We start from the raw sequence: 15114 nt of genomic DNA, 5'->3' as shown, positions 1-15114 counted from the left end.
ACCTGTACCAATTATGTCACTTATGTTTTATATTTTAATGAAAAAAATCTATAAATAAGAGCTTTTTTAAGAAAAATTTTGGCAATTTCTGTTTGAATATTAAAGAAATAACTGATAAAGAAAGAAAAAAAAACGCAATTAATTAATTGAAAAAAGAACATAAATATAAAATGAAACTTTTTATATTAACCCTAATAATAGCCCTAAAAGGGTTAAGTCAGGCGCAAGAGGACTTAACTCAAGTAAGTACTCTGATCCACATAATCTAACAAGAAAAAAATGATCTTAATAATCTTTCTCTCCAGCTTTGTTGGGAGCAACCTTTGGGTCATGTCTTGCCCCATCCTTTAGACTGTGGCCGCTATATTGTTTGCAATGAGGAGTTAAAGCCTTCGGTACATAACTGTGAATTGGGTTTTCATTTTGATGCCTTGCGTAAGGTGTGCAATTGGCCTGAATATGCCAATTGTCAAGTGGCCACCCCTACTCAAGTGACTGCTGCGCAGCAAATCGTAACAACTGTCATGCCATGGCATTCTTCTTTAATAGCTTTAGATGTCTTAACCGGTGAAACTGTAGATCCTCTCACTCACTATGATCCTGATAATGTTTTATGTCGTCATTATGGTGCCTATTTCTTGCCACATCCTCAAAAATGTCGTTCCTATTATTTGTGTGCTTATGGTCATATGCATGAACACTCATGCGGTGTGGGTACTCTCTGGAATTATCTTACTCAACAATGTGTTCTTAATCATAAGGCTGAATGTTATCATTTGGCTCACGAAGAAGAACAGGAAATCGAAAATAGTTTAGCCACTAGCACGGACAATCCTTTAATGGTCTGTTATCCGCTAAGCACTACAATAGCACCCACTAGGCCGTCACGTACTACAAACACCACACCTTTCCCGACCCAAACACCACGCACATCTAAGCCCAGTAGGCCCACAGCTGCCACACCAACACGTTATCCCTCCACAAAACGTCCCAACTCTACAAATCCTTATCATATTGTATGCCCTGCCAAACGTCAGAGTTATGCTGCTCATCCCAAAGATTGCGGTAAATACTTTATTTGTATAATGGGTACACCGGTAGAAACCTCTTGTCCGGTTGGTCTTTTCTGGGATTCACAAAAGGAATATTGTGATTTGCCCGAAAATGTTAAGTGTTTCAGTAAATAATATAAACATTTTTAAATAAATAAATAACAAAGAATTTTATATAACAAAGCTAAATTTTATAGATTATAGAAAGAACGAGACTAACGACCATAGTAGGCTCTGTAAGGACTATACACTATACTAATTTATTGTATAAGGCTTGCCTAAATTATAGACTATAGACTAGACAATAGACTAGACTATAGACTAGACTATAGACTAGACTATAGACTATACTATAGACTAGACTATAGACTAGACTATAGACTAGACTATAGACTAGACTATAGACTAGACTATAGACTAGACTATAGACTAGACTATAGACTAGACTATAGACTAGACTATAGACTAGACTATAGACTAGACTATAGACTAGACTATAGACTAGACTATAGACTAGACTATAGACTAGACTATACTATAGACTAGACTATACTATAGACTAGACTATACTATAGACTAGACTATAGACTAGACTATAGACTAGACTATAGACTAGACTATAGACTAGACTATAGACTAGACTATAGACTAGACTATAGACTAGACTATAGACTAGACTATAGACTAGACTATAGACTAGACTATAGACTAGACTATAGACTAGACTATAGACTAGACTATAGGCTAGACTATAGACTAGACTATAGACTAGACTATAGACTAGACTATAGACTAGACTATAGACTAGACTATAGACTAGACTATAGACTAGACTATAGACTAGACTATAGACTAGACTATAGACTAGACTATAGACTAGACTATAGACTAGACTATAGACTAGACTATAGACTAGACTATAGACTATAGACTAGACTATAGACTAGACTATAGACTAGACTATAGACTAGACTATAGACTAGACTATAGACTAGACTACAGACTAGACTATAGACTAGACTATAGACTAGACTATAGACTAGTCTATAGACTTGACTATAGACTAGACTATAAATTAGACTATAGACTAGACTATAAACTAGACTATAGACTAGACTATAGACTAGACTATAGACTAGACTATAGACTAGACTATTTGCTATTATTATAATATTAAATTTTTGAATAACTATTCTATATCAAGCTCTTTAAAAATATTTCTTATTGCTTATTAAAACATAATTAACAATAGTAGATTTTCAAATATTCTCGGTTACAATCTCAAGAACACTTGTTATTCTAATCTCTTACGACTTGTTAAGGCACATGTTCAAATCTTCAGCTGTCAAATTTTTTGATTGACCAGTTCAATGTGTTTGTGAAAAGATATATCGACAAAAATAAATACTCTCTTATATATGTATAATGTTTATAATATTTTCAACTAATTTAAAAAAGTATATCAATCAAAAAATTTTTTTATAAAAATGGCCAAAATTTGCAAGTAAATAGCGAAAAAACAAACATATGAATTGATATTCATGCAAAGCGTGAGTCAACAAAGTTTATTTTTGAAAATAACACTGATAGTCTAGAAACGTCATAAAGTCTAAACACGATGAAGAATTTTGTGAAAATTCAAAATAGTAGTATTTTTAGTACATTTTCTTTAATGTGAAAAAATAATTAAATTTTTTGGCCAAAACGAGATATTTGAAGAAGAACTAACTAACTAACTAACTAACTAACTAACTAACTAACTAACTAACTAACTACTACTAACTAACTAACTAACTAACTAACTAACTAACTAACTAACTAACTAACTACTAACTAACTAACTAACTAACTAACTAACTAACTAACTAACTAACTAACTAACTAACTAACTAACTAACTAACTAACTAACTAACTAACTAACTAACTAACTAACTAACTAACTAACTACTAACTAACTAACTAACTAACTAACTAACTAACTAACTAACTAACTAACTAACTAACTAACTAACTAACTAACTAACTAACTAACTAACTACTAACTAACTAACTAACTAACTAACTAACTAACTAACTAACTAACTAACTAACTAACTAACTAACTAACTAACTAACTAACTACTAACTAACTAACTAACTACTAACTAACTAACTAACTAACTAACTAACTAACTAACTAACTAACTAACTAACTAACTAACTAACTAACTAACTAACTAACTAACTAACTAACTAACTAACTAACTAACTAACTAACTAACTAACTACTACTACTAACTAACTAACTAACTAACTAACTACTAACTACTAACTACTAACTAACTAACTAACTAACTAACTAACTAACTAACTAACTAACTAACTAACTAACTAACCTAACTAACTAACTAACTAACTAACTACTAACTAACTAACTAACGAACTAACTAACTAACTAACTAACTAACTAAACTAACTAACTAACTAACTAACTAACTACTAACTAACTAACTAACTAACTAACTAACTAACTAACTAACTAACTAACTAACTAACTAACTAACTAACAACTAACTACTAACTACTAACTACACTAACTAACTAACTAACTAACTAACTAACTAACTAACTACTAACTACTAACTAACTAAACTAACTAACTAACTACTAACTAACTAACTAACTAACTAACTAACTAACTAACTAACTAACTAACTAACTAACTAACTAACTAACTAACTAACTAACTAACTAACTACACTAACTAACTAACTAAACTAACTAACTAACTAACTAACTAACTAACTAACTAACTAACTAACTACTAACTAACTAACTAACTAACTACTAACTCACTAACTAACTAACTACTAACTACTAACTAACTAACTAACTACTAACTAACTAACTAACTAACTAACTAACTAACTAACTAACTAACTAACTAACTAACTAACTAACTAACTAACTACTAACTAACTAACTAACTAACTAACTACAACTAACTAACTAACTACTAACTACTAACTAACTAACTAACTAACTACTAACTAACTAACTAACTAACTAACTAACTAACTAACTACTAACTAACTAACTAACTACTAACTAACTAACTAACTAACTAACTACTAACTAACTAACTAACTAACTAACTAACTAACTAACTAACTAACTAACTAACTAACTAACTACTAACTAACTAACTAACTAACTACTAACTAACTACTACTAACTAACTAACTAACTAACTAACTAACTAACTAACTAACTAACTAACTAACTACCTAACTAACTAACTAACTAACTAACTAACTACTACTAACTAACTAACTAACTAACTAACTAACTAACTAACTACTAACTAACTAACTAACTAACTAACTAACTAACTAACTAACTAACTACTAACTAACTACTAACTAACTAACTAACTACTACCTAACTACTAACTAACTAACTAACTAACTAACTAACTAACTAACTACTAACTAACTAACTAACTAACTACTAACTAACTAACTACCTAACTAACTAACTAACTAACTAACTAACTACTAACTAACTACTAACTAACTAACTAACTAACTACTAACTAACTAACTAACTACTAACTAACTAACTAACTAACTAACTAACTAACTAACTACAACTAACTAACTAACTACTAACTAACTAACTAACTAACTAACTACTAACTACTAACTAACTACTAACTAACTAACTAACTACTACTAACTAACTAACTACTAACTAACTAACTACTAACTACTAACTACTAACTAACTAACTAACTAACTACTAACAACTAACTAACTAACTAACTACTAACTAACTACTAACTAACTAACTAACTAACTAACTACTACTAACTACTAACTAACTAACTAACTAACTAACTACTAACTACTAACTAACTAACTACTAACTAACTACTAACTAACTACTAACTAACTAACTAACTAACTAACTAACTAACTAACTAACTACTAACTACTAACTAACTAACTAACTAACTAACGAACTAACTAACTAACTAACTAACTAACTAACTAACTACTAACTAACTAACTAACGAACTAACTAACTAACTAACTAACTAACTAACTAACTAACTAACTAACTACTAACTACTAACTAACTAACTACTAACTAACTAACTAACTAACTAACTAACTAACTAACTACTAACTAGCTAACTAACTAACTAACTAACTAACTAACTAACTAACTACTAACTAACTAACTAACTAACTAACTAACAACTAACTAACTAACTAACTAACTACTAACTAACTACTAACTATACTACTACTAACTAACTAACTAACAACTAACTACTAACTAACTAACTAACTAACGTAACTAACTAACTAACAAACCAACTAACTAACTAACTAACTAACTAATCTTTAGAAACTTTCGTTTTGAATGCTAATTATTTTCTTAGATAAAGAAGGAATAAATTGTTTAACGAAAAATATAAAAAATTTAATAAAAAACATTTTCAATTCAACTAGCCTAAGATAACTAATACTACAACAAACTGTACGAAAAAAAGAAGTACCAAAATTTAAAACAAGTTAATAACAAGAATTTTAAACTGCTATCTTTTAATTGTTTAGATTTTTTGCAAAACAAATAGGAAATTAGAAAAAAAAAACTACAAAAAAATGTGTATTTAAGATAATTTCCACAAATTGGGGTGTAAGATACCTTTGTAGTTAGACCAAAAATAAAAATTCAATCAATAAAATTTGTACTTTTTCGTTCATTCAAAATTATCAATGATGGCATTATTGTTTAGCTAATCTTGTCAATTGATTAAAATGTAAAAAAATAAAAATACATGTTTAACAATCGTTTTTTTTTTTGGAACTTATTATTAGTTTTTGGAAAATTTTATCAAAAAAAACCAATTTGGTTTTGATTTCGTAAATACCGTGATTTTTAGTATTTAAACCACTCAAGTGGTAACAAGAAATCAGTCACAATTTGTCCGGTGTCATCAGCTGAATACGAATTAAAATCATAATAAAAAAAATTAAACGGAGTAAAGTTTTGAAATGAAAGGTGTGTGTCAAAAAGAAAAAAAAAGTGCAAAAAAAGGACTAAATTTAAAGAAATAATAATAATTAGGCAAAAATTTGGATATTTAAAAAAAATCATTAAGTTAAAAAAGTAGTATTTTTTCTACTAAGAAAATTGTCAAAATTCTTCTATATTCATCAAATTTTAAACGTATTTTAATTTATAATAATTTTAACACGAAAATTGTGAAAAAAATATTAATATTAAAAAATATTAATTTTAAAAAAGTAGTATTTCTACTACCTTTTAACAACATAACAAAATAATTAAATTTTTAATAAAAAATCAAAATATTAAAATTTTTAATAAGTTCTATATAAACATTTAGTAAAAATAAACCATTTTAAAAAAGTAGTATTTTTACTACCTTTTTATAATATATCATAATAATGGAATTTTTCATCAAAAATCCTTCTAATTTAATTTTAAATGAGTTTTATATGACATTTTTGTTAAAATGAGCAAGTTTAGCACATTTTAAAAAAGTAGTATTTTTACTACCTTTTAATCACATAACAAAATAATCAATTGTTAATAAAAAATACTTCTATTATGATTTCCAAAAAATTTTGAGGAATTTTAACGAAAATAAGTAAATTTGTTAGATTTTAAAAAAGTAGTATTTTTATTACTTTTTTACAACATAAGAAAATAATGAAATTTTTCTTAAAAACACATTTCATTATAATTTCAAATAAGTTTATTGAGTAATTTTATGTAAAATAAGAACTTTTTGACACATTTTAAAAAAGTAGTATTTTTACTACCTTTTAACCACATAACAAAATATTGAAATTGTTCATAAAAAATCATTCCATTATAATTTAAAATAAGTCTTTTGAGACACTTTAATAAAAATAATTAAATTAGACACATTTTAAGAATGTAGTATTTTTACTACCTTTTAATCACATAACAACATAATGAAATTTTTCGCAAAAAATCATTCCATTCTGATTTCAAATAAGTTTTTTTGAGAAAATTTAATAAAAATAATTAAATTAAACACATTTTTAAAAAGTAGTATTTTTACTACCTTTTAATCACATAACAAAGTAATGAAATTTTTCATAAAAACATATTTCATTATAATTTCAAATAAGTTTTTTTGAGAAAATTTAATAAAAATAATTAAATTAGACACATTTTAAAAAAGTAGTATTTTTACTACCTTTTAACAACATAACAAAATAATGGAATTTTTAGTAAAAAATCAAACTTTTCAATTTTAAATAATTTCTATATAAAATTTAAGTAAAAAATAAGCAATGTTAGAAATTTTAAAAAAGTAGTATTTTTACTAACTTTTTTAATAAAACAAAATAGTGGTATTTTTCATAAAAAATCATTCCATTATAATTTCAAATAATTTATGTGAGGAATTTTAAGACATATAAATAAATTTGTTAGATTTTAAAAAAGTAGTATTTTCACTACCTTTTTTAATACAACAAAATAATGGAAATTTTCATGAAAAATTCATTATATTTTTATTTTAAATAAGTTTCATGAGAAAATATAGTAGAAATAATTAAATTAGACACATTTTAAAAAGGTAGTATTTCTACTACCTTTTTGCAGCATAAACAAAATAATGGAATTTTTGATAAAAAAATCAAACTATTTTAATTTTAAATAAGTTCTATATGAAATTTTAGTAAAAATAAGCAATTAAAAAAATGTAGTATTTCTACTACCTTTAATAGAATAACAAAATTATGAGATATGTTTTTTTGTTTATAAAAAATTAAAATGTTTTAATATTTTTTTTTATGTTATTCCTCTTTTTAGGTCTACAAATATCAACAGGATGTCTCCTGCTTATGGCTGCCGTTTTCGGTAAAGCTTCAGCTATCTATAGCATGAGTGAGACTTGTGAATATAGACCCGATGGTTTTATTGCCGATCCAAATTCTTGTGAAAGCTATGGTTATTGTAAAAATAACCAGTTAGTGGGTACTGGTAAATGTCCCGCTGGCTATCTGTATAATCCTAGACTGGGTATTTGCGATAGTCCCGCTAATGTCAAATGCGTTACTGATAGTAAGGATGCTTGCTTGTATGAGCCTGATAACACCTTTGTAGCTGATCCAACCAATTGCAATGGTTATTGCTATTGTAGTAATAAAAATGCCTCTTGTACAACTTGTCCCGGTTCCCAGCTCTTTGATAGTGAAAAGATAAAATGTGTATATGCATCAGCTAAGCCTAAGTGTTCTGCTGATTCGATTTGCCGTTTGGTACCCAATGGGGTATTTGTTGGTAAACCTGACAACTGTGGAGAATACATTGGTTGCCTCGATGGCTTAGGTACTGATGGTAAATGTACAAATAGTTACTTTAATAAACAACTTGGTGGGTGTCAAACAACCAATCCTTGCATAGCTCCTAGTCCAGTTGACATAGGTCCGGGTGTTTTAAAGAATTTAGATGACAACCCCTCGGTATGTAAATTTACTCCTGGTATAGGTGTTGCTTCTGAAGCTAATCCAGTATTTGTTTCTGATGGCCAAACTTGTATGGGTTATTACAAATGTACATCTAGAGATGGACCCGGCACTTGGGGCAAATGTCCAAAGGGTTTACATTTTAATGGTCAAAAATGTGTTACCCCCTATACATTCAAATGTAAATATGACCGTTGTGGTAATTTGAATCAGACATTTGTTGGCACTATTGATGCAGAGTGTAAAAAATACTTAATTTGTAAAAATGAAACCTCACAAGGAAAGACTTATGGTTATGAAGAATTTAAAGGGTTACCATGCACTGATGAGAATAATCCATACTTTAACGAATTTACTGGACAATGTGAGAAAACATCACCTACAACCAGTACTTATCAACTTTGTACGGCGCAATCAACCTAATACCTAAATATTTATTTTATATAGGAAATGTAAATGCAAAAAAAAAAAACAAAAATAAAAATCTATCAATAACTTTACACTGCTAATTTAATTTGAATTTTTTTCTTAATTATCGTTTACCTCCTAAAAGGTAGTAGATGTCTTTTTCTGCTACTAAATGTCAAATAATCGCAATAAAATCGCAATATTTATGTATCTTAAACAAAATTTCATTAAATCCTTGTAATAACAGGAAAAAGAGTAAAAATAATAAATTTAACTTTCAGTTAAAAAAAAGTAGTATTTCTACCTTACCTTTTAACAATGCAACAAAATAATGAAATTTTTCATTAAAAAATATCATTTCATTATAATTTTAAACAAATTTTCTTACATATATTTGTTAAAAAATGCAATTTTGTCATATTTTAAAAAGAGTAGTATTTTTACTACCTTTTAACAACATAACAAAATAAAGAAATTTTTCATAAAAAATTGCTCTATTTTAATTTTAAAAAAGTTTTATAGAAATTTTCGTAAAAAAAGCCATATTTCCAATTTTAAAAAAAGTAATATTTCTACTACCTTTTCTTAATATAACAAAATAAAGAAATTATTCATAAAAAATTTACTACATATTAATTTTAAATAAGTTTTATAAGAAATTTTAGTAAAAATAAGTCATATTTACAAATTTTAAAAAAAAAGTAATATTTCTACTACCTTTTCTTAGTATAACAAAGTAAAGAAATTTTTCATAAAAAATTCGCTTCATATTAATTTGAAGTAAATTTAATAAGAAATTTTGGTACAAATTAGCTATTTTTTACATTTTAAAATAGTAGTATTTCTACTGCCTTTGTTAATATAACAAAATAATAAAATTTTTCCATATTAACTTGAAATAAGTCTTATAAAAAATTTTAGTAAAAGGAAGCAATTTTGTTGCATTTCAAATAAAGTAGTATTTTTACTACCTTTTTTTAATATAACAAAATAATGAAATTTTTCATAAAAAATTCACTCTATATTAATTTGAAATAAGTTTTATGAGAAACTTTAGTAAAAGAAAGTAATTTTGTTGCATTTAAAAAAAGTAGTATTTCTACGTACTTTTCTTAATATAAAAAAATGAAATTTTTCATAAGAAATCACTTTATTTTAATTTTTAGTTTTTTTTAGTAAAAAGAAGCAATTTTGTCACATTTTAAAAAAGTATTATTTCTACTACCTTTTCTTAATATAACAAAATAATGAAATCTTTCGTAATAAATCACTTTATTTTAATTTTTAGTTTTTTTTTTTAGTAAAAAGAAGCAATTTTGTCATATTTTAAAAAAGTAGTATTTTTACTACCTTTTTTTAATATAACAAAATAATGCAATTTGTCATAAAAAATTCACTCTATATTAATTTGAAATAAGTTTTATGAGAAACTTTAGTAAAAGAAAGTAATTTTGTTGCATTAAAAAAACTAGTATTTTTACGTACTTTTCTTAATATAAAAAATAATAAAATTTTTCATAAGAAATTACTTTATTTTAATTTTTAGTTTTTTTTTAGTAAAAAGAAGCAATTTTGTCACATTTTAAAAAAGTAGTATTTCTACTACCTTTTCTTAATATAACAAAATAATGAAATTTTTCATAATAAATCACTTTATTTTAATTTTTAGTTTTTTTTTAGTAAAAAAAGCAATTTTGTCACATTTTAAAAAGTAGTAGGTATTTTTACTACCTTTTCTTAATATAACAAAATAATGAAATTTGTCATAAAAAATTCACTCTATATTAATTTGAAATAGGTTTTATGAGAAATTTTAGTAAAAAGAAGAAATTTTGTTGCATTTCAAAAAAAGTAGTATTTTTACTACCTTTTCTTAATATAACAAAATAATGAAATTTTTCATAAAAAATTTACTACATAATAATTTGAAATAAGTTTTATAAAAAATTTTAGTAAAGAGAAGCATTTTTGTCACATTTTAAAAAAGTAGTATTTCTACTACCATTTCTTAATATAACTAAATAATGAAATATTTCATAAAAAACTCACTCTATTTTAATTTTCAATAAGTTTTATAAGATATTCTAGTTAAAATAAGCCATATTTCCAAATTTGAAAAAAGTAGTATTTCTACTACCTTTTCTTAATATAACAAAATAATTTTAAATAAGTTTTATAAGAAATTCTAGTAAAAATAAGCCATATTTCCAAATTTGAAAATAGTAGTATTTCTACTACATTTTCTTTATATAACATAAGAATGAAATTGTTCATAAAAAATACTAGTTTTAAATAAGTTTTATACGAAATTTAAGTAAAAAGAAGCAATATTGTTACATTTTAAAAAAGTAGTATGTATATCTACTACCTTTTAACACTATAACAAAATAAAGAAATTTTTCATTGAAAATTCACTTTTTAATTTTAAATGAGTTTTATAAGCAATTTTTGTAAAGAGAAGCAATTTTGTCACATTTTAAAAAGGTAGTATTTTGACTACCTTTTTTCGCGGTATAAGAAAATAATGGAATTTTTCGTTAAAAATTTATTATATTTTAATTTTAAATAAATCGATGGGAAATTTTAGCAATTTTGTCATGTTTTAAAAAAGTAGTATTTCTACTACCTTTTAACAAAATTAATAAATAATTTTTTTTATTTATTTAAAGAAATGTTTACATTTTACTTCCAAAATATGTTCTTAACTCTTAGCTCTAGTTTTTGACATAAAAGATTTTTAGCAAAATTTTCTTAAAATTCCTTCTTTTTATTAAATTTAATGATTTTTATAACAAAAAGTTCAATATCAGTAACTAAAACCTTGTACGAGGTCATATCGCAACACCGCAATCAATGGAGAAGAAAAAAAGTTTCCAATGAAATTTTACGGTATTTATCTTTTACAGAAAACATCAACTTTAAACATTATCTTTATAATATATCTAGAGATAAAAAACCAAAAAATTTCAAAAATAAATCAAAATAATTGAAAAATAATAAATTGAATGGAACAGCAAGAATTTTTTGCTTATTTAAAGATAGAAAATCTACAAACAGAAGCATCAGTAGTGGAAATTACCTAGAAAATAACACACTTAAGAGCCAGAAACCCCGTCAGTAGATATTCGCCAAAAAAGGAACATTTACACAAACATCAATCAAAATGATAGGTAATATTTGAAAAAAAAAATCGTAAAGAGTTTTTTATCTAAATTTTTCAATAATTTCAGCGAAATTTGTTTTCATTTTAACCATCTCCTTGTTTGGTTTTATTTCCGGCCAACAACACATCAATGTCGATGAGTTATGTTCTTTGGCTCCCAATGCCTTAATTTTGCAGCCTAATAGCTGCTCGGATTGGCTAAGATGTCCCAGCAGTCCCGGTGCCAGCGATATGGAAGATGGTTCCTGTGTATTTGGTTTGTACTTTAACAAGAATACTGGTAAATGTGAATACAAAGATAAGGTTGTGTGTCCCTTTGAATCGAGATCGAAAAATGTGTGCGCTGGTGAAGCTGATGGTTCCTTTGTGGCCGTTAAGGATGAATGCAATGCTTATATTTACTGTAGTGAGGGTGAAGAAAATAAATCCTATTGCCCTAGCAATCTAGTATTCAATCCCATTACCAAGTCCTGTGTTACCAGAGTCAATACAAGTGTCCCGTATCGAAACCCCCAGTCGAAGGTGATGCCTTGTGCAAGTCCTTGCCCGATGGTTTGTTCTTTGCCGATAAACAGGATTGCACTAAATACAGCCTGTGTAAAAATGGTGAGCTGCAAACCTACTCCTGTAATAGTAGTCATGCTTGGGATTATATCCAGGGTGCTTGCGTCTCTATTGATAATGTGGTCTGTTTACCCTCGGCCAAGAAGCCCGAACCAGAACTTAAAGTTTGTGTCAATACCGTGGGTCCAATCTCCGATGGCATTTCCTGCAGTGGTTATTATTTCTGCAAGAAAATGTCCAACGATACACACGATCGTAAACCAGAACATTTCAATTGTCCTGCTGGTACCTTCTTCGATCAGCAGACAAATTCCTGCCGCGATCGTTTGAATGTGAAATGTACATTGAATCGTTGTGAGGGTATGGGCAATAAGTACGTGAATATGGCCGGTGATTGTAGAAAATATATTTTATGTCAAAATGGTGAACCATTTACCAATGGTACTTGTCCCAATAGCTATTACTTCGATGAACGCACTCAAGGTTGCACACCTCAGGTGGTAAATTATGCGGCTTGTATGGCTTAAGACAATGTAATAATAATAAGATGATATGTCTAATAAAAATATTGTATTGAAAATAAAAATCAGATATTTCACTGCGCGGTTTCTTTGAAAATAACATAAAACTATTTACTAAGCAATAACACAGAACTAGAAAAGAACTAGAACAGAACTAGAACAGAACTAGAACAGAACTAGAAGAACTAGAACAGAACTAGAACAGAACTAGAACTAGAACAGAACTAGAACAGAACTAGAACAGAACTAGAACAGAACTAGAACTAGAACAGAACTAGAACAGAACTAGAACAGAACTAGAACAGAACTAGAACAGAACTAGAACAGAACTAGAACAGAACTAGAACAGAACTAGAACAGAACTAGAACAGAACTAGACAGAACTAGAACAGAACTAGAACAGAACTAGAACAGAAACTAGAACAGAACTAGAACAGAACTAAACAGAACTAGAACAGAACTAGAACAGAACTAGAACAGAACTAGAACAGAACTAGAACAGAACTAGAACAGAACTAGAACAGAACTAGAACAGAACTAGAACAGAACTAGAACAAACTAGAACAGAACTAGAACAGAACTAACAGAACTAGAACCGAACTAGAACAAGAACAGAACAGAACTACAACAGAACTAGAACAGAACTAGAACAGAACTAGAACAGAACTAGAACAGAACTAGAACAGAACTAGAACAGACTAGAACAGAACTAGAACAGAACTAGAACAGAACTAGAACAGAACTAGAACAGAACTAGAACAGAACTAGAACAGACTAGAACAGAACTAGAACAGAACTAGAACAGAACTAGAACAGAACTAGAACAGAACTAGAACAGAACTAGAACAGAACTAGAACAGAACTAGAACAGAACTAGAACAGAACTAGAACAGAACTAGAACAGAACTAGAACAGAACTGACAACAGAACTAACAGAACTAGAACAGAACTAGAACAGAACAGAACTAGAACAGAACTAGAACAGAACTAGAACAGAACTAGAACAGAACTAGAACAGAACTAGAACAGAACTAGACTGAAACAGAACTAGAACAGAACTAACAGAACTAGAACAGAACTAGAACAGAACTAGAACAGAACTAGAACAGAACTAGAACAGAACTAGAACAGAACTAGAACAGAACTAGAACAGAACTAGAACAGAACTAGAACAGAACTAGAACAGAACTAGAACAGAACTAGAACAGAACTAGAACAGAACTAGAACAGAACTAGAACAGAACTAGAACAGAACTAGAACAGAACTAGAACAGAACTAGAACAGAACTAGAACAGAACTAGAACAGAACTAGAACAGAACTAGAACAGAACTAGAACAGAACTAGAACAGAACTAGAACAGAACTAGAACAGAACTAGAACAGAACTAGAACAGAACTAGAACAGAACTAGAACAGAACTAGAACAGAACATAACTACTAACGAACTAGAACAGAACTAGAACAGAAACAGAACAGAACTAGAACAGAACTAGAACAGAACGAACAGAACTAGAACAGAACTAGAACAAACTAGAACAGAACTAGAACAGAACTAGACAGAACTAGAACAGAACTAGAACAGAACTAGAACAGAACTAGAACTAGAACTAGAACAGAACAAACTAGAACAGAACTAGAACAGAACTAGAACAGAACTAGAACAGAACTAGAACAGAACTAGAACAGAACTAGAACAGAACTAGAACAGAACTAGAACAGAACTAGAACAGAACTAGAACAGAACTAGAACAGAACTAGAACAGAACTAGAACAGAACTAGAACAGAACTAGAACAGAACTAGAACAGAACTAGAACAGAACTAGAACAGAACTAGAACTAGAACAGAACTAGAACAGAACTAGAACAGAACTAGAACAGAACTAGAA

At 27.6% G+C, this 15114-nt stretch overlaps 2 protein-coding genes across 2 annotated transcripts; both read left to right on the top strand.

The window, feature by feature from the left end:
- Window positions 1-90: 90 nt before the first annotated feature.
- LOC119606438 (peritrophin-44-like) lies at window positions 91-9076 on the top strand. The gene is made up of 3 exons (XM_037959952.1): window positions 91-242; window positions 306-1179; window positions 7915-9076. Exons 1-3 carry the CDS (start codon window positions 171-173, stop codon window positions 8991-8993), a joined length of 2025 nt encoding a protein of 674 aa, XP_037815880.1. The 5' UTR covers window positions 91-170; the 3' UTR covers window positions 8994-9076.
- Window positions 9077-11999: 2923 nt separating this feature from the next.
- LOC119606442 (peritrophin-44-like) lies at window positions 12000-13291 on the top strand. The gene is given in 3 exon segments (XM_037959955.1): window positions 12000-12148; window positions 12209-12613; window positions 12616-13291. Coding segments are annotated over 3 exon segments (1029 nt in total). The 5' UTR covers window positions 12000-12141; the 3' UTR covers window positions 13233-13291.
- Window positions 13292-15114: the final 1823 nt, after the last annotated feature.

This window comes from Lucilia sericata, unplaced genomic scaffold, assembly GCF_015586225.1.
Source record: "Lucilia sericata isolate MDLA Ls3-8-SP2 unplaced genomic scaffold, ASM1558622v1 Contig000585F_arrow, whole genome shotgun sequence".
Classification (NCBI taxonomy): domain Eukaryota; kingdom Metazoa; phylum Arthropoda; class Insecta; order Diptera; family Calliphoridae; genus Lucilia; species Lucilia sericata.
Note: the sequence above shows the minus strand (reverse complement) of the source record. Positions and strands in the feature narration are given on the sequence as shown.

What these genes read in the sequence shown, in the direction of transcription:
- LOC119606438 (XM_037959952.1), top strand. Translation starts at nt 171, where the DNA reads ATGAAACTTTTTATATTAACCCTAATAATAGCCCTAAAAGGGTTAAGT. An exon ending in CGCAAGAGGACTTAACTCAA is followed by an intron (nt 243 to 305) that starts GTAAGTACTCTG and finishes CTTTCTCTCCAG; the next exon opens with CTTTGTTGGGAGCAACCTTT. An exon ending in CGAAAATGTTAAGTGTTTCA is followed by an intron (nt 1,180 to 7,914) that starts GTAAATAATATA and finishes TCCTCTTTTTAG; the next exon opens with GTCTACAAATATCAACAGGA.